The sequence below is a fragment of the Denticeps clupeoides genome, chromosome 15, assembly GCF_900700375.1.
Source record: "Denticeps clupeoides chromosome 15, fDenClu1.1, whole genome shotgun sequence".
Taxonomy (NCBI): domain Eukaryota; kingdom Metazoa; phylum Chordata; class Actinopteri; order Clupeiformes; family Denticipitidae; genus Denticeps; species Denticeps clupeoides.
Genome location: NC_041721.1, coordinates 1,512,857 through 1,538,256, shown reverse-complemented (window position 1 = coordinate 1,538,256; position 25,400 = coordinate 1,512,857). Strand labels below are relative to the sequence as shown.

Below are 25,400 nucleotides of genomic sequence, written 5' to 3'. Positions count from 1 at the left end.
GGTTGCTGCTCCCTGCAGGATGGACACGCCCAGCCTTATACAAATACTGTTATTTTAATTACAATTTTGAAAACCCGATGATAATTAGTATTTATTTAATATTCTGGCCCTCAGTTAACTAAGTTCCAACACTTCTTTTCAGGGGATTTTGATGATGTGTGTAACTTATGTTTTATTCCACTTTATTTCCCTGTATTTTACGTGACTGGCCCACAGTATTCAGAATTTTGAAATGTTCTTCACAGGTCAGAGAGGGTCTTTTCAGTGTTCCGATTGGTTGAATGGCCACCAAATACCACCATTAAAGGCTTATTTCAGCTTCACCACAGACACACTACCTGAAATGTAGCAGACATGCACCACCAATCTGTTTCATTCCATTTGACAAACAAGGCGTTTATTTTCGAACGTGATAAGAAACGGTGAGACACAATGGGAGTGTAGTGTATTGCGGTTTTCCCAGCATTCTGCATCCACGGACAGTTGAATTTGTGCAGTTGTGAGTCCAAGATGAGTGCTTAACTAAAACAAACCGAAAAATGCACAGCAACCCAAATAAGAAAATACTGGAACAGATTAGAAGGCTTGTAACCCGACATGCTTGGGCTCTTTTAGCAACATCTGCTCTCCAAGACCTTTTCCACTTGATTTAAAAAGTTTCTTTGGCAGTTTATCTTATGGCTTCCAGCTGAAGAGAAGGGAAAATGGGGGACTCTTGGTCTTTAATATCAGGAATTATTTGAATGTCAGGCAGAAGAAGAACCGAAGAGCGCTGATGCAGAAGCTGGCCCTCGAGCACGAAGTGGCATTGTGAAACGATGGCTGATTTGTGGGAAACGTTATCCTGGGATGTGAGTTAACAGTCGAACTGGAATGCATCTGGTTGGTTTCTGTGCTTCTCACGCGGGAACATACAAACGGCAAGGAAGGGCCTATGGTCTTGTGGGAACTGCATGACGTGCTCTGTGCAGGTGTAGAAATGCACGGCTGTGAAAGTGCGTGTTAAGAGCGTAGATACAAGCCGTAGGTTAACAAGAAAAATCATTAAAGAGGTAGTTTGCTCTGTTTTATGTGTATTTCTTGTCTTCATATTTAGCCGTTGTTCACCAAACTAAATGAATATTGTAAATATCGTATTCTCTGACAAAGAGGTGGTATGAAATGAAAGTCCCTCTTTCTGCTGTTCGGTACAGTGCGGTCTGAAAAAAAGCATCATGGTTCTGCCCCGTAGTGACGTAGAACCGGAACAAGTGGTTTGACGAGTTAAACGTGACATTGCTGGGCTAGCTATCGTTCCTTTTTACAATACGTGGCTAACTCGTCCGAATGTGGCCTACAGAGGGATAGTGGTACAACCAAATTTTTAACCGGTGACACAGTTGTGTTCAGTAATGCATTCGCATTGGAACTGTGGAACTATCATGCGGACAATCTGTAGACGGTGTAAAATTAGGGTACCCAACGGGCCTGATTTCAGCACCGCTGCATAAGACGTAGCGTTCGTGCTCAGTAATCTCACGGCATTTACGTCTGTGGGATTTACTGGGATTAAGCTATCTGTATGTTGGAGAGGAGGAATTTTTGTTGCCGTGTAATTATTTCTGATGCCCAGAAGATGAACTTTTAAACTTTGTATAAACAAAGTTCAAAAGGGGGAGGAGCCTGTAGGTATGATTGACAGATCTCCCACACCCCACTTCCTCATTCTGGATGATAAAATGATATAACCCCTGTCCTTATGCTCATTTAGCAGATGCTTTCATCCAAAGCAGCTTCACCCGCTACCACCTATCGTCACATGCATTACATTATATTCCACGCCCAGTGTAGCACCTCTGCTTTCTTTGCTCATTGTACTCCTGGTATGCAATTTCTGCTGTAGGCTTCTCGGGACCATGCCCACTATCAACACCAGCATGCAGATTAATTCAGGCGTCCTCCTTGGCGACCTAGTGAATTCTAACAATGCGCTACGTCTCATGTTGCACGGGGAAATCATCCCTCGAGGAGCGAAAACTGTAATCGCTGTTCAATATGCATTATTACACAGATAAATCCGGCCCGTTCCCCACCATTGTTCCCATAGCCGACATATATTGCATGCTTTGGAGGTATACTGCGTCCTTGAGGCCACACCCACAGGTTGACGTGAGAGCAGATGATTCAGTACGGTGTAAACAGTAACTGAAGACACACGAGCAGCTCCGACTGTTCTGGTCCATCGGTGCATGGGACGCCGTCATTGTGAGGATTCTCGGCTGGCGCTGCCATGGTGTTGCTCCACAGGAGGCTGGAGGACGGGGTGTGGGGTTCTCCAGTCTGGGTGGGCTGGAGGGCGTCCAGTGTGCTGACTCTGCAAAAAAAGAGAGGGGAGTGGAACGATGGGCGGTCCCAGTTTCTTCTGCGCAAAGGATCGTGGGGGGTTACCTGCGAGCATACGGAAGCCGGCCACGCCTTAGCTGTGAGGGGAGTGCCGGCACTGCGGCAGCAGACTGCTGACGATCTACGAGAGACTGAGAGGTTAGACACAGCGGGGGGGGAGGAGAGATGGAAACAGGCCACGCCCTCCACTTACCTGGACGTCAACATGGGAGCAGAGGAACACAGGAAGGTGCTGGCTACTTTTATACCGTACTGTTACGCTGCGTTAAAAATGGTCGTGTTACTGGAACAGAACACAATTAACTGTAATCAAGCTCCATGGCTTCGTAAATCGTGCTCAGAAAGCTTGTAAATGCGAAGTCAGTCTCGCACGAGGCCCATCTGCCGTGGTGTTAGTAATAAATAATAATAAATAAATAAATAATAGTAATGCATGTGTTGGAAAATTTCCATTTACAGCATTTACCAGACGCCCTTATCCAGAGCGACTTACAATCAGTAGTTACAGGGACAGTCCCCCCCTGGAGCAACTTAGGGTTAAGTGTCTTGCTCAGGGACACGATGGTAGTAAGTGGGATTTGAACCCGGGTCTTCTGGTTCATAGGCGAGTGTGTTACCCTCTATGCTACTACCAAATACGCCAGTTCCTCCACCATGTTTTAATCTGTTTATGGTCTTCAGGCTGGTTCATCTTATTCTTTATTACTTATTTAACAAAGTGATTGACAGACGTGTGATGAAGTGGACAATGGGGACAATTACAACACAATAAATGACAAAGACGCGTAAAAAGTGCAACACGCGGTATTTACAGAGTACATGAAGGCTGAATAACACGGTTACATCCCTCACCCATGCATGTGGATTCGATATTCGCGTTCGTACGCGGCAGGTAAGAAGTGACGCTGGTGCGCCGGAGAACACCCTACGGGGCCACGGAGCATTTGACAGGTTTCAGGCTCGGCGGGCTGAAAGGAGACGCGTGGCGCCTGCTGGACGGGAGTTCACAGAGAGGAGGTTTCAGCTGGTTTCCATACTGTTCACCAACGGCAAGAAGAAAAAAAAAAGCCAATTGACACCAACGCGGCCAAACGCACCACCGACTCAGCGACCTGTTCCCCCGAAAAGGCCCTGAAAACGACCCCATACTACAATGTTCAGATCAGAGCGCCATTTCGCCGGCTTTCAGCTCGGAGGACATGTCAAATGCTCCATGGCTCCCTGCTTTTGGCTAAATAACAGTCATCGGGATGCGGGCGCGACGGTGAGGACATATTTGGTTGTGTAGCATTTCCAGCCACGAAGACCCACGAAGGGCCACGAAATCACTCAACACAAGCCCGATGCAGCGGAAAATGGGTCTCCAAGCAGGACGGGCAGAGAACGGGACTCCACGTGGCCCCCCCCCCCAACACAGTTACTGCAGCGTTATTAACAGCAGAGTGACGATTCTCACAGGAAAAGAGCCAAATGGTGAAACCTTCCGTTTTCAATCCCCGACTGTGACGGCTTTTTTTCCAATTATTTCTTTTCTTTAGTGACATCCTGTCAGTGCTTCATATTCCCTGAGTTATTCCATTAATTTAATTCATTAAAACATCTCCAGGAGGCATCATGTCCTGCGGGGCTGCAGTGACTCCGTCCGTAATGTTTTAATCGTTCTGCATCTACCATCAGAGGAGAAAAATTTGGAATTCTTATACAGAAGACTATACTTATAGTATAATAGCATACTATACGATGAAAATACACAAATTTTTATTATTTAATTTAATGATTAAAATAACAATAACAACGATTCAGATGAATAGTGTTTTTAGTTTGGTCTGGTTTTTCCCCCTTTCTTGTGTCAGTAAAGCTATTTTGCCCGCTGCTCTCTGTTGCCACCTATAGGATCTTCTCAGAAAGGGCAGCTGGCAATTATTGGCTTACACTCTGGAGCAGTTCTGCACCTTCTGCCATCCATACTAAAGGTTTTGAAGCCTAATTTTACCCTAATTGGGATTTTTTTCTATGCGAGGTGACGTGAAATTAAGAGATCTGGAGACTTCTGTAGGACTCATATCTGTACAAGCAACAATTCACAGAATCACAGAGATTCAACATCATAACACTGAAGCAGACCTTGCATCCAGCAGAAACATTTCATGAAGTCAATCAGAAGGACGTTACCCACATGCGATAGACGATAAAAAAAAAAAAAAAAAGCATCGTGAGAAGCGCCCCGCAGGCCGATCAACAGCCTGGGGCCGGATGGGGCTGCCACCGGGCCCCGTCTAAAATCCCTGAGCAGAAACAGTTCACCCTGAACCAGGAAACCAGTCTGTCCTCCTCTCTGTGTCACCCCACTCAGTACCGTGGATGGTGGGAGCTGTAGGTTCGCGGGTACAGCTGGCCGTAGGAGGTGGGGGAGCTGTAGTGGCCTGCTGAGCCGTAGCGGGACGTCAGGCTAGTGAGGGGCCGGAGTCGGGGGGAGCCCCAGGTGGTTCGCCTGACCCCCGAGATGGGAGAGCGGTACGGTGATGACGGCGCCGAGCCGGAGGCGTGGGACGGAGACGACGGGGACTCGGTTGCATATCGCTGGGCGAGGCTGGACGTGCGGGAGAGGTGGGCGGAGTCTATACTCAAGGTGCGAGGCTCCACTATGTAGGTGCGAAAGCCCAGGGTCCACGGTGAGTGGCCCAGTCGTAGCGGTGTGGACGGAGGGGTCCAGGAGGCTGGGGACGATGGGGGCTCCAAGGAAGGGGGACTGCTGGGCATGGAGGGTGTGGTAGGCAGTTGACCCGGGGTCAGAGGGGCTCTGGGTGTAGCTGAGGTGGAGGTGAGCCCTAATCCTATAGTTGCTGTTGTAGTTACGGGGCTACCGGAGGGGCCAGGGGGTCCAGTTCCACTTACTTTGGGTGCGGCGCTCTTCGTCTTGGCTGCCCGGCTGCTGCGGGTCCTGTGCGTTTGCTCGTGGTCGAACTCCAGGTCCTCCAGACGCTGGGTGAGCGCCAGCTTCTGCTGGATGGCCATACGGAGCAGAGAGTTCAGCGTTTTCTTCTCGTCCTCGGCCGCCGCCAGCTGCCGCTGCATCTCGTCCAGCTGAGTCACGTACTCGTCACACCTGAACGGGAGACAGAGCGTCAACTCCAAAGCCATGGTATCCACAAAACGTCCATCGGCCATCCAACATGGGCAACTGAACATTGCACGTTATTGGAGAAGCTCTCACCTGGTGGCAAACATGGCCCTGAGCGAGGAGAAGGTGGCGGCATCCTCCTTCAGAAGCTTCAGCTCGTTCCTCAGCTTCGTCATCGTCTCTGTCACCATCGACTTCTCGTTCTCATACTTACTCTTCAGGTTGGCCAGGGCCACCTCAGCAGTCTGAGGAACACACACATGTTCTTACAACCACCCCCACATGCCCGTGGCCCAATACGATTTGTGTGTGTAGTAATAAACAAGGTAATTACAACAATTTTTAGCTTCACTGCAGAAATCTATAAAATGCATGAAGTATAAATCACTGTTCAGTGGAGTCTGTCATCCACCCATTAATCACCACAAAGCTGTGGACCACAAATAAATACAGTCTGAGGCAACTACGTTAATCGGAGGCTTCGTTCCAGAGTCACTGAAGACTGGAGGAGGCCCTCTGGAATGGAAGGGCCAAACGTTGTCAAGGATCCATAACAAGTCCAGTTGCCATCGAAACGACATTTTTTTTTTTGATAACCTTGACAGACGCTGAAGGCTACCGAACCAAGATCAAATAAAACTGTTCACACAATCAAGGCAGCAGAACCGACGATCATCTACTTTAGTTGCTGAGGAACCTGCCCTCCTCAATCCTAATCCGACCGGAGTCATAAACTGCCAAAGCCAACATAAGACCTACAAACCTACGTTTCGGTTTGTTAACTGAACTAATGAGGTATAGTTATATTATGTGGCGGGATCGTGCGAGTGGTGCTTAGTAATGGAGCCAACCACGCCCACGTAAAGCGGACCCATATTCGGTCTGCAATTTACCAAAACCAGCCATATCTTCTTAAAGGTCCCCTGACATGAACATTTTTTTTGCTTTTATATCGGTCCTGTTGGTCCCCTAGTTCTGTGTCTGACGTCTCTTTCTGAAATTCAGTCGCGGTGCAGAATTGCGGCCACTTTGATCCAGTCCCACAACGAGATTTCCCAGGACGCCGAGTTTCACCGTCTGTAGCTTTAAATGCTAATGAGGAGGAGAGAGGCGGGGTGAGGAGGAAAGCGGCCTATAGAAGTTGAGGGGGCATTCGCGGAAATGACGTCCTCAGCGCCATCCACCAACCACAATGTTTGTTGCAGACAGGATGTCAGTCTGTATTGACGGAACTAAAAAAAATACATTTGTGATCATTTTTACATCCAATCATGGAGCAACTACAACGCTTAGCATGTTTGGAAGCCATGACAGTCGGTGGAGATAATGTTTTAGGGGAGGGGCGCATAATATGTCTGGCCAGAAAAAGCATGAGAAAAGGGAGGTAACCTTTCCCCTAATGACATCATAAGGGGACAAATTCCATCTGAGCTGCCACTCTGGTTAAGCAGAACCAAAGCACTCTTTACACCTATCGCCATTTCTAGCCACTGCAGGACCGTAGACATGCTGGGGGAACTCGAATTAATCACACACAAGAAGTTAAATTTTTTTAGTCAGGAGACCTTTAACGTGGTCCTATGGTGTCCCCCTGTACACCACAGGATGGAACAACAATCCTGGTTTTTCCAGTTGAAATAGAGGCCAGGTTCTAGAGGCCTCTTTGGACCTGAGTGATAACGTACCTGTTTGTTGGCCTTCAGCACCAGGCGCAGCGTGGCGATCTGCTCCCTTTTGGTGCTCAGGAGGGACTTGAGTTTGAGGATCTCCTCCATGCAGGCCTCCTTGTCCTTGTCGAGCAGCGGCGCCAGCTCCCGGGCCGCCGCCCTCTGGCGGGACAGCTGCATGGACTGGTCCACGGCCTTCTGCAGGTGGGTGATCTGGTCGCGGATGATGGCGGTCAGGTGGCAGATGTTGGTGGGCTCCCTCCGGGGGTCCGAGCCGGAGCTGGGCACGGACGCCTCTGGCCCCGGCGAGGAAGAGGAGGAGGAGGAGGAGGCACTGATGACGGGGGAGCCCATTGGGGTGCGGGCGGGGCTCTGCTCACCGCCGTGGGGCACTTTGGACGGCGACTCCGAGGGGCTGCGGGACTCGCCAGAGGAGCTGGAGGCGGCGGCGTTGATGGCCGCGAGGCGGCGCGCCAGGCGCGGCGTAAGGAGGACGCGGTGCTCGTCCTGGCCGGGCTTCAGGCCGCCCTTCCCGGGCGCCCGGCCCTGCCGGTAATAGTCCAGCATGACGCGGTTGGGCGTCTCGTTGTTGCAGAGGCAGACGTGGTGGTACAGCTGCGCCAGCTCCTCGCTGAAGGTCGCCAGCTCATCCTGGGCGGAGTTCAGCAAGTTGTGGCTTTCGCTGCCGGCGGCCGCCGCCGCCCGCAGCTCCGCCTCCAGCGCGCCGACGCGCTCCCTGCCCTCCCTGCAGACGCGCTCCAGCCGGGCGGCCCGCTCCTCCAGCGCCCGCCGCTGCGCCTCGCGGCCGCTCCTGTCCTCCGCCTCCCCCTCCACCTGCCGGCCACAGCGCTCCTTCATCGCCTGGAGCTCCGCCTTCAGGCCCACCGCCTCCGTCACGGCCAGCCGGTACTTACACTGGAGGATGTCCAGGCACGGGGACTCGGCCGAGCGCTTCGGCGCCGTCTCGTCCTCCTCCTCCGTCTCCTCCTCCGTCTCCGTCTCCATGCAGGCGTCCTTGTCGGCGCGTGATTGTCGTAGCGTGACGAGCCGCTGGCGGAAGCGCTGCGCTCGCTGGTGCTGCTGCGTCAGGGCGCGCTGGGTGTGCTGGAGGTGAGTCTCGCACTCCTGCAGACTGACCGAGAGCGAGGCCTTTTCACGCTCCACCTGTCTCACACACACACACACACATTTTACACATAAAAAAATAGTCAGATGTTCAAGTTACGTGATCGTCATTGTGAAACGCTGCAGCACAGCACACAGTGAAACGTGTCCTCTGTATTTAACCATCACCCTTGGTGAGCAGTGGGCAGCCATGACAGGCGCCCGGGGAGCAGTGTGTGGGGACCTTAGCAGTTTAGGATTTGAACCAGCAGTTACGGTTCTGCCTCCTTTACCGCTAGACCACTGCCCCTAATTTATGTCCCGTAGAGCCCAAAAACACAAGATGTACATCACATAGTCCAACAACATCACTATGCCTGAACTGTGGTACATTACAACTTCACCATCAGTACCAGTGCGGGCTGCTTGGACCAAACCCAGATCTGTTGGTGGACAGCGGTTATATATTTAGCAGCGTACCGTGGTACAGTGTTACAGTCACTAAACACCTAATCTGTTCCCGAAACAGACACACAGCCTCCTTCCCCAAAATCCATGATCTCACCGTGCACATAGCAAACACTGCTCAACGCGGGAGACAATCGATTGCCCCGAGTAGCAGGGAGGTTATAAATAAGCATGACGCATTACAGTGTGTGTGTGTGAGTGTGTGTGTGAGGTTGTGTTTCATCTCTGTGTGCTGCAGTTCCATTACTAGTACAGTGCAACTGTCCCAGAGGTCTCCTTCCTTCAGTATTGCAGCGAAGAGCATCGCCAGCATCTCCTCAACAAACGAAACAAACCCTTAAACAAAAGGAAAAATTCCCGAACAAAACCGGACAAGCTGCAGATTAAAACTAAAAGGGGGCGTGGCCTAAAAAAAAAAAAAAAACGCTAAATGTAGAAGGACATCAATGTCCATCAGCCCAGTGCCACACTTGGAGGCTAGAATCAGAATGACTGCTAATGACCGCCACAACACCCAAGCGCTATAGAATAAAATAATCTATAATACATTTACATTTACGGCATTTACCAGACCTTATCGCCCTTATCCAGAGCGACTTACAATCAGTACTTACAGGGACAGTCCCCCCCCCTGGAGACACTCAGGGTTAAGTGTCCTGCTCAGGGACACGATGGTAGTAAGTGGCATTTGAACCTGGGTCTTCTGGTTCATAGGTTGAGTGTGTTACCCGCTAGGCCACTACCACCCTCAGTCCTACAGAATTTACGGTATTGCACATAGAAGACTGTTGCATATCACAGCAAATAGTGCACGTAGTGTTTCAATAATCAATAATCATACAGTAGAAGCTGCAATGTGTGACAGTAAGAATTGTCACCGATGTTTTGAAACATGATACATGACTGGGCTTAAAGTGATTTATTTCAATGCAATAATAAAAGTTATTGCAGTCAGCCAAGCGTCTCTCACCTGAATGAGCTGCTGCTTCAGCTTCTGGATCTCGGTGAGGTGCAGCTCGCTGAAGAGGTCGGGGGTCAGCGGGTCGCCCTTCCTGACCACGGCCGAGCGGAAGTCCCCGTTCATCCTGGGCAGCAGCGTTCCCATGGCCCCCTGCAGGAGGTGCCCGTTACACTTTCCCCCCTCCTCGCTGCCCGGCGAGGTGGCGGCCGTGGGCGTGGCACTGCCGCTGGGCGGGGCCGAGGAGAAGGTGGAGATGAGGGCGCAGCCGTCAGACAGGTGGTGCGCCAGTTCCTTGCGGAGGCCGTTCTTCTGCTCCCGTTCGATCTTCAGTGCGTCCAGCGCCTCCTCTAGCTGCACCTGCGAGATGTCCTTCAAACGCAGCGCGTCGTCCAGCTGGCTGTTCAGCAGCGCCGTCTCCTCCTCCAGAACCTTGATCTCATGCTTCAGACCCTCGTACTCCACCTGCACAGTCACGCCAATATACTGGTTGCTTCTGCAGAATGTGTGTGTGTTTTAGTAAAATTGTCTTCAGTCCTAAACTTCCTGGACCTGTCAGCAGGATTTCACAACCACAAGACTCTCCTGGGCATCCTTCAGAGTTTGGAATTTCTACAGGATTTCACCAGGACAACATCTGCTCCTTGCAAGTCTTTTACTAGCGTCCCTCAGGGCTCAGTACTTAGCCTTCTCCTTTTCTCCCTTTACACCAAAACTCTTGGTGAGGTCATATCTTCTTATCGATTATCCCAACACTACTATGCAGACGACACCTTCAGATGTACACGTGTCCACCAAGATTGTCTGGCTGACATCTCATCCTGGATGGCAGCACATCATCTGAAACTCTACCCCAGCAAAACTGAACTGCTATTCGTCCGCGCTAATTCCACCCCACAACTGGACCGTAAAATTTGGACTACTGTAACTATCTACTGGCTGGTCTTCCTCTACTAGACCAGGCTACAAGACCTCTCACGCTGCACCACGACCTGTTTTCAACCAAGACTAAAAAAAGAGCTGTTAAGTACACTTTCTATATTAAAATGGGGGTTCCAGGTTCTAGGTTGTTCTACGGTACCTACAGATCAGGTTCCAGAATAGGTAACCAAACGAGGGATTTCAATGATGGATATTTAAAGCGCTTATGTAAGTCTGGATATGCTGTAAATGTAAATATGTGTGTGTGTGTGTGTGTGATACCTGGTTCTGTTTTAGTGTGGACACCAGCTTCTGGAGGCTGATGTTCTCCTCCTCCAGTTCAGTGTAGTCCTGCAGCAGCCGCGCCTCCCGGAATTTATACTCCCTGACCTCCTCCCTCATCCTGCTCCTCTGCAGCTCCAACATCTCGTTACTCTGAGAGGCCAGACAAGGACGGACGAGATCAGATCAGCTGGGGAGACTCTGCGATCTCGGTGAGAACGTTCTCACCTCTCGCAGGTCCTGCAGCAGGGCACTCAGCCGCTCGTTCTCCGACTGGGAGTTGGACGTCTGGGACAGGCTGAGCTTCAGCTCGGCCTGGATGTCCAGCAGGCGGCCCATGTAGTACGCCTCCTTACTGGCCGACTCCTGCAGCAGTGCCTCCTCGTTGTTCTCCCCGTCCTCCGCAACCTTCCTCTGCGTGGAGTACGCCTGGCTGAAGGCCTGAGGACCAGAGAGTCCGTCAGATGATCAGGAAAGGTCTAATTATCTAACCCCAACTCTGTTCTATTTATAGAGCACTTTATACGACCCAAAGTGCTGCACAGGATAAAAAAATATTAACATACATCTTAGGAAATATGAAAAATATTAATATGACAGTTGATATTTCATTCACGTCGATGGTAAAATGCAAACAGTAACTGACAAATTGAGCGTCCAGAAAACTAAACAAATAATGGTATGACACAGTCGTTTTAAACACAATTAAAATGAAATATATTCTTAAAATATTACTGAATACGGAATTTCCAAATGGCCCTGAATTGAGCTGAGCACTAGAAACCAGGGAGACGATGTCAGCAAGTCCGCATGGACGTGCAGGAAGGAATACCGGAGAGGCGGACTGGGAATTCTGCTCATTATCCCGCCGCCGTGGCTGCGATTACACGGCGGTCGATACCGGCCTCACCGCGAGGGGAGAAATGAAGAATGTTATGGAGCAGCGAAATCGATCCGAGGTGGATTAAGATGAAAGGGTGAAAATACCAAAAAGAATGGATGCATTTCATGCAATATATAAAAAAATTACATTTAATGTAGTTTACTATGTATAAATGAGATTATATGTCTTATTATATGTCATTTTGTGTGTTTTGTGTAGTAATTATATATTTTGTGAATGTAAACATCAATGGCGTTTTCTCCGGGACAGCGTCTCTTCTGTCTTTCTGTGCTCACGATGCAGCAGGGTGTGGCCTGGTGACGTCATTAAACAAGAGCGGGGGACAGACAACCAAACCAAACGCGCTACACCATGGCAGCTATCACAACAGCTGCGAGTAAACATCCAGGCCAAGGAGACAGACAGAGACGCTGCAAGAAAGAGAGACAGGGGGACAGGGAGGAACGACGGTGCATCATGGGGGTCGTTGATCTTCCTCCTGTGGAAGACTATGGAGGACACTTCCGCTCCACTGCTTAAGACGGAGCACGTTGTGGACGATCGCGAATATGCGGCTTAGTCTTCGGCATGTAGGCGTGGTCCCATCATATTGCATTTGCGATGTCCGCTGGTGACACCAACGACTAAGTGCCACTAGGTGAGCGAAGAAAACTGAGAAGGAAGAGAGGAAAACTGTGGAGGAGATGGGACCTCGTGGCCATATTTTGCATAGATATTTAGTGAAAAATAAAATAGCAATGCGGCGGGCTGCCACTAGGGGTGTTGAAGTCAACACTACAATCGATGCATCATTTACATTTGCAGCATTTACCAGACGCCCTTATCCAGAGAGACTTACAATCAGTAGTGACAGGGACAGTCCCCCTGGAGACACTCAGGGTTAAGTGTCCTGCTGAGGGACACGATGGTAGTAAGTGGGGTTCGAACCTGGGACTTCTGGTTCATAGGCGAGTGTGTAACCCCTGGACTACTACCACCCATTGCAATGCAGGAACAGACGTTTCTATATCGATGCAGTGCAGAACTTTATCAATTATGTCATATTATTAAGACCAGTGAAGGTTCACGCCTCTATCTGACTCTCTCTTCCTCACTCTGGGGGTCAGAGTGAGGTGGTACGGTTTGTGAAAGCTGTCAATCATGCCAACAATGCAGAGGGGATCTCCGAGTCCCACTGCAACGTCATTAGAGCCTCAGCCTCAGAGTAAAATGAAATCATAAAACAAAGACACACACGTCTCCAGCGTCCAGTGAAGTCGGACCAACCACTGACTCCACCTCTCAATCGACCCATTTTCATTCATACCGGCCTTTTTACAAAGTACACTGGCAGAACGTTCCTCACATTGGAACCAAATTCGTCGCTGCTGTCCTGCCCCAATGATTGACGGGGCTTTTAGCGTAAAATCCATCCCGGACGTGAAACATGAGCGCATTCATCTTCATTAGTTAACGTTCAGGGACCTCGATGGTCCGCCGATCAGGTGTGTTCCCGTGTCCTCGTCCCGTTCAAATCTGATATTCCCCCCCTGAAATAGCCCCCCGACCGCCTCAAAGCACAAGCAGGACGGGAGCGAGAGACCAAGAGACAACCCAGCCAAGGAGGGAGGAGACACGCCATCATCTGTCTCCGATGCGTCTTCTTTCCTCGTTCTGTGTGTGTTTGTGTCTACAGGAAGGGAGCCATTGACCAGCGGTGCTGAAAGGTGCCTTGGTGCCCAGAGCTTCTGTGAAGAGCTGTTCAGTCTCTCTCTCTCTCTCTCTCTCTCTCTCGAACGCCATTGTCATTGTGAAACACAGCAGCACAGCACACGGTGACCCGGTGAAACGTGTCCTCTGTATTTAACCGCCACCCTTGGTGAGCAGTGGGCACCATGACAGGCGCCCGGGGAGCAGCGTGTGGGGACGGGGCCTTCATCACGGGGACCTCAGTGGCACCTCGGCGGATCGGGATTCGAATCTGATCACGGGGCCGCTTCCTTATTCGCTAGGCCACCGCTGGCCCCCACACGTTAGTGTTTGTGCTGCGGCAGCTACGAGAAATCCTCTCTACGCTGCACATTTCTAATGAGAAGACGAGGCCGGAGAACAAACAAGGAGAGTGGGGAGTTACAGCGCCACCTACAGGTGTGGAGGGGGGTTACAACAGCATTTGGGACGTTCTCTGCACGCGGATCAAAACAGTTCAGATAACAATCCTGTGCGGACACGGGTTTTTTAGGAACCGAAAACCCGTTTTAGGGTTTGATGTTGATTGTTGACTGGTCAGTTTTGTCGAAAACCCACCTCAGGGTCGCGTTGACTCTGATATCAGGGCAGCGGGCCTTCTGAAGTCCACAGCTAAAAGCTCCACCAGCGGCCGTCCCAGGAGTCCATCTGGCCATAACCTGCGTTCCGCTTCTTGGGCCGTTCACCGTGCAGACATCCCACTTTTAGCAAAACACGTCACGCCCTTATTAATTAATCTGACATGCAGAGGCATTTACAGGCTTCCCCCAGGAGCCATGCGCGATGCATAATTCATAGACGCTCTACAGCTTATCAATTTATTATTCGCCACATCGGAGTCTGATCTTCAAAATAACCAACCGAAAGCATCGTTCACTAGCCCCACCCAGTCGTGCGGTCACGTGCTGCGTGCAGAGGTCACGGCGCCCCTGCCCCGTCCAAGAGAGGCGGCGGAGGCTTTTAGCGAGCAGCCGAACTGCATTTTTCATCAGTACTCCAGATGCTGACAGCCGGCGGGACCAGCAGGAGAGGAACAGTTCAGGGCGTGTCGGGAACCACTGAGCACAGTGACATTACAGAAAGCCCCTGGCCACCATCGCCATCGATTACAGCAGTCGGAAATGTCACTCGGAGCGAAGAATCGGTGAAAGCCGACACATTATTACACATCACCCGTCTGGTTCTACCACCACCATGTCCACGTGCATCAGCAGTAGAACTTCAACTGCAACATCTGCTGCTGACCAGATGATCAGATCCACCAAACCTCACCAAACAAGGAAGGATTATATAAATTATAATTTTTTTTAACCAACTTCAGCAAATAAAGGTTTTTGACGACCATTAGAATTAAGATTCAAATGCGGCCAGCAGTTTATTGAAGAATATGGGTTATATATACATAAATATATATGTAATGTCATATGAAACCATAAAATGGTGATTCTTCATATTCATCCATGTGCTTCGTAAATTCAAACACTTCCATCAAAGCTACTATTAAATCAGCCAGACAAGGTGATGCATGCAGGAAACCAACGACACACGTCCTACAAAGAACCACCTGTCAATCACTCACACACGAACATGAAACACTGCGTAACACTCTGTACCGTACCATAACATAACATACAATACAACACAACACATTACACCATATCACACCACAACATACCAACACATAACATAATGTACCGTACCATTACGTTACGCAATGTATAACATAACGTTTTACATATCACAATACAAAACACCATACCATAATGTATCATACTGTAACATACCATACAACAAACACACTACACTACATCATAACATACCCTACATAACGTTACGCAATGTATAACATAATGTTTTACACATCACATCACAGTACACCACACCATATGATAACATACCATACTGTAACATACCATACAACACAACACTCTACACTATACCACACCACAACATACCAATTCATAACGTAATGTTCCGTACCATTACGTTACGCAATGTATAACATAACGTTTTACATATCACACCATACTACGTTAACGTACCATACTGTAACATACTATACAACACAACACTCTACACTATACCACACCACAACATTCCAATTCATAACGTAATGTTCCATACCATAACGTTACGCAATGTATAATATAATGTTTTACATATCACAATACACCACACCATACCATAATACCATACAACAAACACAACACACTACACTATACCACACCACAACATACCAATTCATAACATAATGTTCCGTACCATAACGTTACGCAATGTATAATATAATGTTTTACATATCACAATACACCATACCATAATACCATACAACAAACACAACACACTACACTATACCACACCAGAACATACCAATTCATAACGTTGTGTTCCGTACCATTACGTTATGCAATGTATAACATAACGTTTTACATAACACAATACACCACACCATACCATAACGTACCATACTGTAACATACCATACAACAAGCACAACACACTACACCACAAGGCTTAAGGCAGAAATATACCTGATGTGTTCATATTACGTAGTTTAGCCACGGTCTGTATCCTGCATTCTTTGTGTCGGTTTTTGGGCACATCCTCAAAAATTTATGGAACATATATGGATACGGATGCATTTACATTTACAGCATTTATCAGATGCCCTTATCCAGAGCGATTTACAATCAGTAGTTACAGGGACAGCCTAGTGGGTAACACACTCGCCTGTGAACCAGAAGTCCCAGGTTCAAATCCCAAGTCTGGTAAATGCTGTAAATGTAAATGTTGTCCTTCAGTTATTTGGTTTGCAGGCTTGATTACAACACACAGTACGGACGCAAGTCTATCAACACTACTGTACGTGGATAGCTATACGTCGCTCACAGCATGAATATTTCTGCATGTGTATGTGTGTGTTGCATTGCTCGTTGTCTACGATAAAAGGCCGAAACCTGTAAATGTCATGTGTGTCGTGGTTAATATTTATAGACAAGTAATGAGTGGGAAGAGGCCTGGATTGAATTATTAATGATGCCGTGCTTTCGTAGTTCCAGTATCGAGGCTTATAGGGCTCCATTAGCGTAATTGTTCTTCGTTATCAGGATCATTAACGACCCGGAAACATTTTGCCGCGCCGCCATATTTGATCTTAAGTGAGTGATGGTCACGGTCACCCCTGGGTGCCTCGCCGGTCTCCTGGGTCCTGGTGTGGACCTGATATTCATGCTCAGTACGAGGTATAACTGAGACGATAATTTACAGATAGTTCTGTACAGAAAATACTCCACGGACACTGATGTCTTTTACGCCAATTCGCTTCAGGCTTTTAATTCACAGTTTGTGGAGAGGTTTTCATCTGTCGCTTTGTCCAGTGACCTTGAGGGTCTCGTTTAAAAAGAGGCGTGGCCACGTCTGCATGGTGTCTTAATGTCACTCACCGTGTGGCGTCTTCTCCTCTGGGTGCCACCCGCTTTTCATAACAGATGTCAATTTAAATGCCAACACGTAACGTAAAGACCCAGACAGACAACAAAGATACAGCACAAACACACACACAACACACACACACACACTCTCTCACACACACACACACACACACACACACAACACACGCACACACACAACACACACACTCTCTCACACACACACACACACTCTCTCACACACACACACACACACACACACACACTCAACACACCACACACACAAACACACACTCACACACACAACACACACACACACAACACAACACTCACACACACAACACACACACTCACACACACAAACACACACTCACACACACACACTCACACACACACAACACTCTCACACACACAACCACACACCAAACACACACTCACACACAACCACACACAACACACACACTCACACACACACAACACACACACTCACACACACAAACACACACTCACACACAACACACTCACACACACACACAACACACACAGAGACTGAAAAGGAGGGGAAATGATCGAAAAGAAAGTTTCCTCCGACCCGGACCCTTTACCTCCTGCAGCTGCTCCAGCTCCCGCCTCAGCGCGTCCTGCTCGGCCTCCAGCTCCGCGTACTGCTGCTTCAGGGTCTGGTTCTCCTCCAGGACCAGCAGGCCGCACTCCGCGGCGCGGACCTTCTCCCGGTTCGCCTCCGCCAGCTCCCGGCCGAGGCGCTCCACCTCGGCGCGGTACCGGTCCGCCGCCTCGCCGCATCCGCGTCCGCATCCGCCCCCCGCGGCCATCGCCCGTCGCTCCGGCCGTGTGGGGGACCAGCAGTGGCCTTTAAATGTCCCCTCCGGCGTCCCGCGGCATCCTTCTCCTCCGCTTCTTTTTCTGCTTATTCATCGGGACCCGGACGCCATCTCTCCATCCTGCGAGGCGGAGAGGAAGAGGAGGACCGGCGCACCCGCATCCTCCGCGCCGTGACGTCAGCGCATCCCGGAGCGTCTCCTTCCGACAAAGGAGGGATGGAGGGAGGAATAGAGGACGGAACCTCGAGAACTAGAACTATATCTAAAAAGCGGATTTCATGAAGCGACGTGGACTTTTGCTAAAGAAAAATGCAACTACATGTGTATAATACACATAAAATGAAGTATTTCTTTTAATTATAGTACTGCCGTTTTGAATTTAAAAAATAACCTGATGAGAAAGGGTGTGGCAGAATGAAACATGTCCAAAGCTAAAATCTATTCATATATATCTACATATATACATATCTATTTATATATATATATATATATATATATATATATATATATATACACACACACACACACACACACACACACACACACACACACACACACAGTTATGTACATGGGACATCTTTTTTATTTGTAATAAATTTGTCAAAACCTTTATCACGTTGTCATTGTGGGGTGTCGTGTGTAGAATTCTGAAAATTTTATTCCCAAATTAATCCATTTTGGAACCAGGCTGTAACATAATAAAACGTGGGGAAAGTGCTGTGCTGTGAATACTTTTTCACTGTTGTGATTGACCTGCCACAAGAGGGCAGGAACATGCAGAGAAAGGCTTTCCACGTTAGCGGTGAATAACACTTCTCCAAACTCTGCCTGCCTTAAAAAAAAACCTTATTAATATAAATAGATGAATGAATCGGTCGGTCCACGTTTAGATTAGAAATTGTCTCGATCCTTGGCCTGCTAGCTGGTCCGAGTCTCGCTGCCAGGCCCGGCGCTGTGTGTACCGATAAGTCGAGATAAGGCCGGGTTCACGCTAATGCTCATGGGTCATAAACGCCGATAAGGGCCGAGGTGAAAAGTTCAGCTGTTGGAAGAGCAAGACTGTCAAGGCAAGACCAAAGCAATAAACACACACACACGTGGAGTGAAAAATCACACACACCACAAGATGTTCCTGAATTTGCGTGGTGACCAGATCTCTCAACATGCTCATCTGTAGGTCCCATCGTTATCTAGAGATCTCTCAAAACCTCTTCTGGACCAGGATAACTCCATGTTCCATTCACTTACTAAATGAGCGAACACATCCCTTGATGGATCGTGTTGAACAGGTAGATGATGAAGATTACGTCTGGTCTGTGTCCTGGAGTCCGTAGAGCAGGATTTTCTCCTCCCACCCGAATACGTGCTGTAAACCGCTCGCCTTAATCGTCAAATAAACGCTAATGACGGTCCTGGGAAAAAGGGGAGTGTCCCGCTGCTGTCCCTGTCCACAACGCAGCCTGGGCTCCAGGCCTGCTCCCCTCTGGCTCAGAGGATTTCATTCTTTTCCCGACCGTTCCCTGACTTATTTCGTCTGTTTGTCCTCTTATCTTTCCCACGGTGACGGAATTTGGCCTCGTCCTTCCTTTACTACAAGTCCCTATAATAAACGTTGTAATTAAATAAGTTAGCAAATCTGAAACCCTCCATGTTCTGGCCTCCACGATGATGTGTATGACTGGCATCTCACCCCGGGGCCGACCTGGTCATAACCCCGACAAATTAAGATAAGGCGCCGCTTTACTGCTTAACGGCCAATAAACCAATTGGGCAATAATTAGAACAGTCGACGAAGGGCCCCGTAAAATGGCCCGTATCTCTGGATTACGCTAACAAGCCCCTTCGCTCAAGGGCCGTGTGTTGTTTCAGCGATACGCTCAGCCTGCGTACACACACATACACAACGCAGCACAACAGTGCGAGGCAGCGAGGAATAATCACAGTTCCACGTTTCCTGCGCGAAATAGACGACAAATACGACAAGATCAAAGGAAAGAAGGAAAGAAGTGAATTAGGAGCAATTTTGGAGCACATTATTATTCTCTATGAAAACGCATATTTGAAAATGTGATATAAAAACGAACGTTGCAGCTGCAGAAACCTGATGCTTCACTGGTTGCTTCTCAGTCCGCCAGGTCAGAGAGAGTGATCCAGCATAAAATGCAGGAATGAACAGTCTGCAGCAGACAGAATGTTCTGGACTTTTGGGACACTGAGGAGCAGACAAGCATGTAGGTTTTTTTTTTTTTTATGTAATCATTGATTGAGAAGGGGCCAAAAATCGATCTTTTGGGCGAAACCACCGGCCACCGCCGTGATGGTGCTCCCGATCTAAATCAGAGAACCCAACCCACATCCCGAGCCTATGAAAGATGATTGCACGGTTTCTGAGAATTCATGAGACAGTTTAAATGGTGGTGAAGTGCAGGAGGAGGATTGTGAAGCTCTTGGACGCTATGAATCAAACAGGAGCAAAAAGTCATTTTAACAAGCTTGATATTTCCAGGATTTTTAGGCATTTCGTGAACTGAATGGGACCTTTTTTGCCCATTCTGTGGTCACCTTTGTTTCAGGTTTTCAGGAGTCTGTTCTGATCAGAGTGAGAAAACCGTCAAGGTCACGGCTGAATCAGCAGTGAGATATCACCGGGAAAGTGATAGTGGGAAAGTGTGGACCGGCTACAGGGGATCAAAAGACCTGGTAATCTCTGGAGGTTCAACATTTGCAGGAAATTGAAAACCCAGAGCTTCCATTTTCTCAGTACCAGTGCTGGACCTCATGGATTCTCACCCATTAATGTTTCTCAGATTTGCATACACACACACACACACACACACACACACACTATCACTTCCGCCGAATGATGTAATACACGAGCAGCAGCAATTTAGACAGACACAGAGGCTTTGAAACAATAAACCTTTTTATTCAAAACAATTTAATTCGCTCCTTTTATATTCGTTAATGATCCTTAATGAACAGAAATACCATAAAGAGCATGACAGGGTTGAGTGACCAAGTATAAAGAATATGCTATTTATATAAAACACAAAAATCTGTTTTGTGGTATAAAATATGATATTACGTGGGGTCTAAGTGATGGTGTGAGTTGAGCGCAGGTGTGTATGTGGTGGGCGGAGCAGAACCGGCTTCACCATGGGGATAAACAGGGCTGAACACTGATAGGGGTGGAACTTCGACGGGGCCCAGTGAAGACAGCTGATTGTCGGAGGGCGGGGTTCAAACAGGAAGTGGCTGTGTCCCGAGTTCAGGTGCCCAGGAGCGGGAGAAGGTGACAGGTCACAGTGTTCAGACTGGTTGAAGGCCTAAAAGGAAAGAAAAAAGACAAATAAAAAAGACAAAAAACCCCCAATAAAAACAATGCATACATGTACATATACTAACATTACATAAAAATAAAACATATATATAAAAATGCACTGAAATGTATAGATAAATATATGTAGATTGTAGGTGTATTCCTATTGAAATATATAATATAAATATAATATTTTCTATGTTACAAATGTAAATGGTAATACATTAAATTATTGAGACAAAGCTTTATTTAATACAAAGTGGTTTGCTATTGAATACTCTCAGAAATATTCTCTATGAATATTTGAATTGTGTAAGATGCTTACTGAGCTGAACCTCGAGTCTAAATCACACAGATCCTGCAAGTTCCTGCAGCTCCACTTGGCTTCATATTTCCTCCATTTGGCCCGGCGGTTCTGGAACCAGATCTGCGTTGCGGTGAAGCACATGCACGTTACCGGAGCTGCTTTCCTGCGGGGTGCAGAGCGCGCTACTGATCTGATGCCCACCTGCACGCAGGCCTCTGTCAGGCGGGTGCGAGATGCCAGTCGGTCTCGGGTCTGGACGTCCGGGTAGTGCGTGTCCCGAAACACACTCTCCAGCTCTTCCAACTGGGCAGACGTGAAGGTCGTCCGCGCTCGTCTGTGGCTTCTCTGGTGAACTTCATGAGACCAAGACATGCTAAATTGCTATTTCAAGAATTATTCTTTTCGATTTGCATTGTCATGTTTACAGTATTTTTGTAGAATTACGAGTCAAATTTGAAAGATGTAATATGTTAGAGTTCAGAATTATAAAAATTTTTTATTTCATTTTATGTGGTTACTATTGCTTATTCAGAATATGAGTAATATCTAAATATATAAAAATATATATCTAATATCTAGTGTTTTTGGATTCTAGCTACTTTTTGAACTGCATCTATTTCTTTGTACAACATTCAATTACGTTGAGAATTACGTTGCAGTATTTAAGTCTATTTATTTTTTATTCATTGATTTGATCTTTTTTTATAGATCAACTCTCAGAAAATGTACATTAGAAAAAATGTACTGTTCCAGTTTTTGACTGTTTCTTATCTGTAAATATAATAGTTATAGATCCAACCTCAGCCTAACAAATGGTGAAACAATAAATTATATTGCAACGTCCTTCAATAAAAATGATTATTAACAGGCTCGTTCAGTTTATCGTATTTTTACATACCTGGGAATTTCGTGAACGTGGTGGATTCTGACCCCATCTGCGCTGCTTCACAGTCTTCCTGACTTGGTGGCCCGTTCTCCACCGGCCTGCATGGCTTCCTCAGGATCTCCTCGATGGAGTGGGACAGAGTGGTGGACCCCCTGTGGACCTCCTTCTCGCTTTCCAGATTCGGCATCTCAGCCTTGTGGTGAGTTCTGACCAGCTCTGCCCCCCCGGGTTCAGCTCATCGGGAGGAGAGGTGGCTTTACTCTGTAACCGAAACACTGGAAAGTCACGCCTGCGGCTTCCTCCTCAATTCCTACTCAAGAAGCCATTTTCCTGATCGTATAAGACGAAGCGGCGGAATAAGCACGGACACACATGCAGCGCTGAGTAAATGACTGACTGTAATCAGGTGACGTTCTCATGGCCTTTCTGTGGCCTTTCACACTGGGCTTCACCTTCACTCCGCAGAATCACGTGTTTATAGCGGGACAGCGACGCCCCGTGGCCGCTTGCGGAATCGCAGCTCTCCTGGCTTCAGTTTATTTTCGAGCCATGGGTTCGAGCAGGAACACATTTTACTTCCAGGTAAAGCACTAATAAAAGTCCTGCTTCTGACATTTGGCTTATTGAATTCAGAAAAGTGCCCTCAAGATGGTTGAGAACTTTTTTTTTGCTGTGTGTGTGTTGATGGCATCATGTCTTTTCAGCATTATTATTCCAACGATCAAGATTTGGCCCTAACTTTTTAATGAAGCCGTCTGAGTGAGTATTTGCATTCCAACCATTTTCGGTCAGGATCTTCACCAAACCAAAAAATACAGGTTGTGGATTCATGGATGGGGAAAAGCATGAAATTCAGAAGCATTAGAACATGAGACATCGTTTTACCAGCACCATTGTAGTATTTAGTTTGCATTGCAATCGTGTCTCATGTCCCTGACCTGCTTCGGTACCTTCTCTGTGACCAGAACGTCCCTGTAGACACGCGGCAGCGCAGGCACGGAACACAGTGACAGGGAAGAAAATCTTTCTCCTGTCCCAACAGTGCTGGAATCAGGGCTCCTGCATGGCGTGTGATCGATGGTCCTTCATCAGGATCGAGGGCCCAGTTTGAAGAACCAGGCACTAGAGGGCAGCATTGCACCGCTGTGCGTGAATCTCGGCAGCGTGGGTCCATGGTGGCATGGTCTTCATTTATTAAAAGCCTGCGCCCCACCACCAGCCTGCTAGCAGACCAAACAGCGAGCTGTCAGGGTTATTATGGCGCCGAGGGCCGAATAAGCACAGCCTGTACACTCACAATCGCCAGTTAGCTCGTTTTATGCACGCATCTTCTTCACATCACCTGCATCATCTGAGCTCCAAACACGATGAGACGGGGCAGCTTGCTTGCATGTTCGGCTGTGCGTTGTTACTGTATTCCCCCCATCTGCTGGAAAAGAGAGTCATTAATCTGCGTGTTGAGCTCTGGCAGTCGCATTTCTCCCCATGTAAGAAATCCTATCGCTGTCTTGTCCAGGACCAAGCATGCATTCAGGTGCGTGGCTTTCTGCTGATTCCTCATTTGCATGTCTGGATGTCTGGATGACCGAGAGCACGAAAGGGTGGCTAGTGGGTAACACACTTGCCTGTGAACCAGAAGAGGCAGGTTCAAACCCCACTTACTACCATCGTGTCCCTGAGCAAGACACTTAACCCTAAATTGCTCCAGGGGGGGACTGTCCCTGTAACTACTGATTGTAAGTCGCTCTGGATAAGGGTGTCTGGTAAATGCTGTAAATGTAAGTGTAATGTAAATGAAAGTTTGCTCCTGGGATCCAAACTGTTGTTGCATTTCGGTCTCTTATCACGTGTCCCTCGAAGTGTATACACCTAGGAGAGACCTGGAAACAAAGTTGGACAAGTGGTCTCTTCTGAGAAAACTGCAAAATCCTGCATGATCACTGAGTTGGGAATACACGCCTGAGAGCCAAATTCAAACTTTCAATTTTTTCTGCTGGAAAAATGTACAGATACACGACCAGTTAAACGTCTGGACGCCCAGACTAAGATGGAGGCGTTTTGAAGAATCCAGTAAAAGAACCGTATTTCGTATTTGTTGTATGAGGAGAAAGTGGCGTTTGATGAATCGTTTTTTTCCTCTTTTTACGTTCATGGCGGCTTTGTTCACCATCGTCATCATCATCAGCCGCTTGATGAGACGCTCATTAACATGAGCGAATGATCAGGAAGTGTGTTGGAAACCGTCCCCATTGTCCAACTGAAGGTGGTGGAGAGAAGACGAGAGGGTGAAACGCTGCCATCACAGAAGTAGCGACGCAAATCTTCATCTTTTTATTTATTACATAACCTCACGTTATTTCATATTCCAAAAGACCCATGAATGAGTAGGTGTGTCCAAGCTTTTGACTGGTAGCAAATAAAAATATAAAAACCACACAAACACCCCCTTAACATAAATAACTTGTACCTATTTCTATGTATAAATTTTGTGTGTTTTATACATGTTTATGCCAATTGCAGGATGTGTTCTTGCACGTATAGAGGGAAAATGTGTCTGGTTTTGATGAAGTATTGCAGACACTTTGCATGTTCTCGTCGAGGATAAATTATGAATCGTCCTTCTGTAAAGTACAGAACCGGAAGCGGCGCTGCGCGACACCAAAGACACCGTGCTCGTGGACAGAGTGGCTTTTAGTCACTCACTGCTCCCTGGGGGAGGAGGCGAGAGTGGAGGGGGACTGTTGGGACGGGGACAGGCTTCAACGGTCCAGGCTCCGAAGTGCTGCTTTGAACGCCGCTGATGAATGAGGGCACAAATTGAGGGGAAAATGGAGTCTGGAATGGAGTCGTTGGGCAGTTAATGTCTGACAAGCGTTGCGCGCCGAATGAACAAGACTTGGGGGCTGGAGATGGCGCCGGTGAAGCGTGCCTGACCGGGCGGGGACGACTGATAAGAAATACTCACCCAGACTTCAGGGCCACGCCGCTGACCTTGGACCCAAACCCCTAACTTGGACATGGTTTTATTTTTTAATGCACAACCGCTTTTTAAATCGTTGCCCTTCCTTTCTTCTCTTTGATGCA

The 25,400-nt window shown here is 48.0% G+C and overlaps 2 protein-coding genes across 5 annotated transcripts; both read right to left on the bottom strand.

The window, feature by feature from the left end:
- Nucleotides 1–370: 370 nt before the first annotated feature.
- LOC114765167 (protein bicaudal D homolog 1) lies at nucleotides 371–17,977 on the bottom strand. 3 transcript variants are annotated; one of them, XM_028955254.1, is made up of 9 exons: nucleotides 17,568–17,795; nucleotides 11,132–11,344; nucleotides 10,904–11,056; nucleotides 9,713–10,165; nucleotides 7,189–8,334; nucleotides 5,597–5,748; nucleotides 5,278–5,488; nucleotides 2,428–2,503; nucleotides 371–2,353 (listed from the first exon to the last, which is right to left on the bottom strand). In XM_028955254.1, exons 1-8 carry the CDS (start codon nucleotides 17,793–17,795, stop codon nucleotides 2,456–2,458), a joined length of 2,604 nt encoding a protein of 867 aa, XP_028811087.1. In that variant the 3' UTR covers nucleotides 371–2,353; nucleotides 2,428–2,455. The 3 variants fall into 3 exon arrangements, with proteins under 3 accessions (XP_028811087.1, XP_028811088.1, XP_028811086.1); XM_028955255.1 differs by having other exon boundaries at nucleotides 371–2,513; nucleotides 17,568–17,977; XM_028955253.1 differs by lacking the exons at nucleotides 371–2,353; nucleotides 2,428–2,503 and having other exon boundaries at nucleotides 4,075–5,488.
- A 2,732-nt stretch (nucleotides 17,978–20,709) lies between these two features.
- LOC114765297 (intestine-specific homeobox) lies at nucleotides 20,710–22,700 on the bottom strand. 2 transcript variants are annotated; one of them, XM_028955436.1, is made up of 4 exons: nucleotides 22,329–22,700; nucleotides 21,632–21,783; nucleotides 21,449–21,550; nucleotides 20,710–21,130 (listed from the first exon to the last, which is right to left on the bottom strand). In XM_028955436.1, exons 1-4 carry the CDS (start codon nucleotides 22,501–22,503, stop codon nucleotides 20,897–20,899), a joined length of 663 nt encoding a protein of 220 aa, XP_028811269.1. In that variant the 5' UTR covers nucleotides 22,504–22,700; the 3' UTR covers nucleotides 20,710–20,896. The 2 variants fall into 2 exon arrangements, with proteins under 2 accessions (XP_028811269.1, XP_028811270.1); XM_028955437.1 differs by having other exon boundaries at nucleotides 20,710–21,118.
- Between the last annotated feature and the right edge of the window lie 2,700 nt (nucleotides 22,701–25,400).

Coding starts and splice junctions, on each gene's coding strand:
- LOC114765167 (XM_028955253.1), bottom strand. CDS start 17,795: ATGGCCGCGGGGGGCGGATGCGGACGCGGATGCGGCGAGGCGGCGGAC. Junction 11,345..17,567: donor AGCTGGAGCAGCTGCAGGAG/GTAAAGGGTCCG, acceptor TCTGGTCCTCAG/GCCTTCAGCCAGGCGTACTC. Junction 5,489..5,596: donor AGGGCCATGTTTGCCACCAG/GTGAGAGCTTCT, acceptor TCTCCCGTTCAG/GTGTGACGAGTACGTGACTC.
- LOC114765297 (XM_028955436.1), bottom strand. CDS start 22,503: ATGCCGAATCTGGAAAGCGAGAAGGAGGTCCACAGGGGGTCCACCACT. Junction 21,551..21,631: donor TGACAGAGGCCTGCGTGCAG/GTGGGCATCAGA, acceptor ACCGCAACGCAG/ATCTGGTTCCAGAACCGCCG. Junction 21,131..21,448: donor TAGACTCGAGGTTCAGCTCA/GTAAGCATCTTA, acceptor CTTTCCTTTTAG/GCCTTCAACCAGTCTGAACA.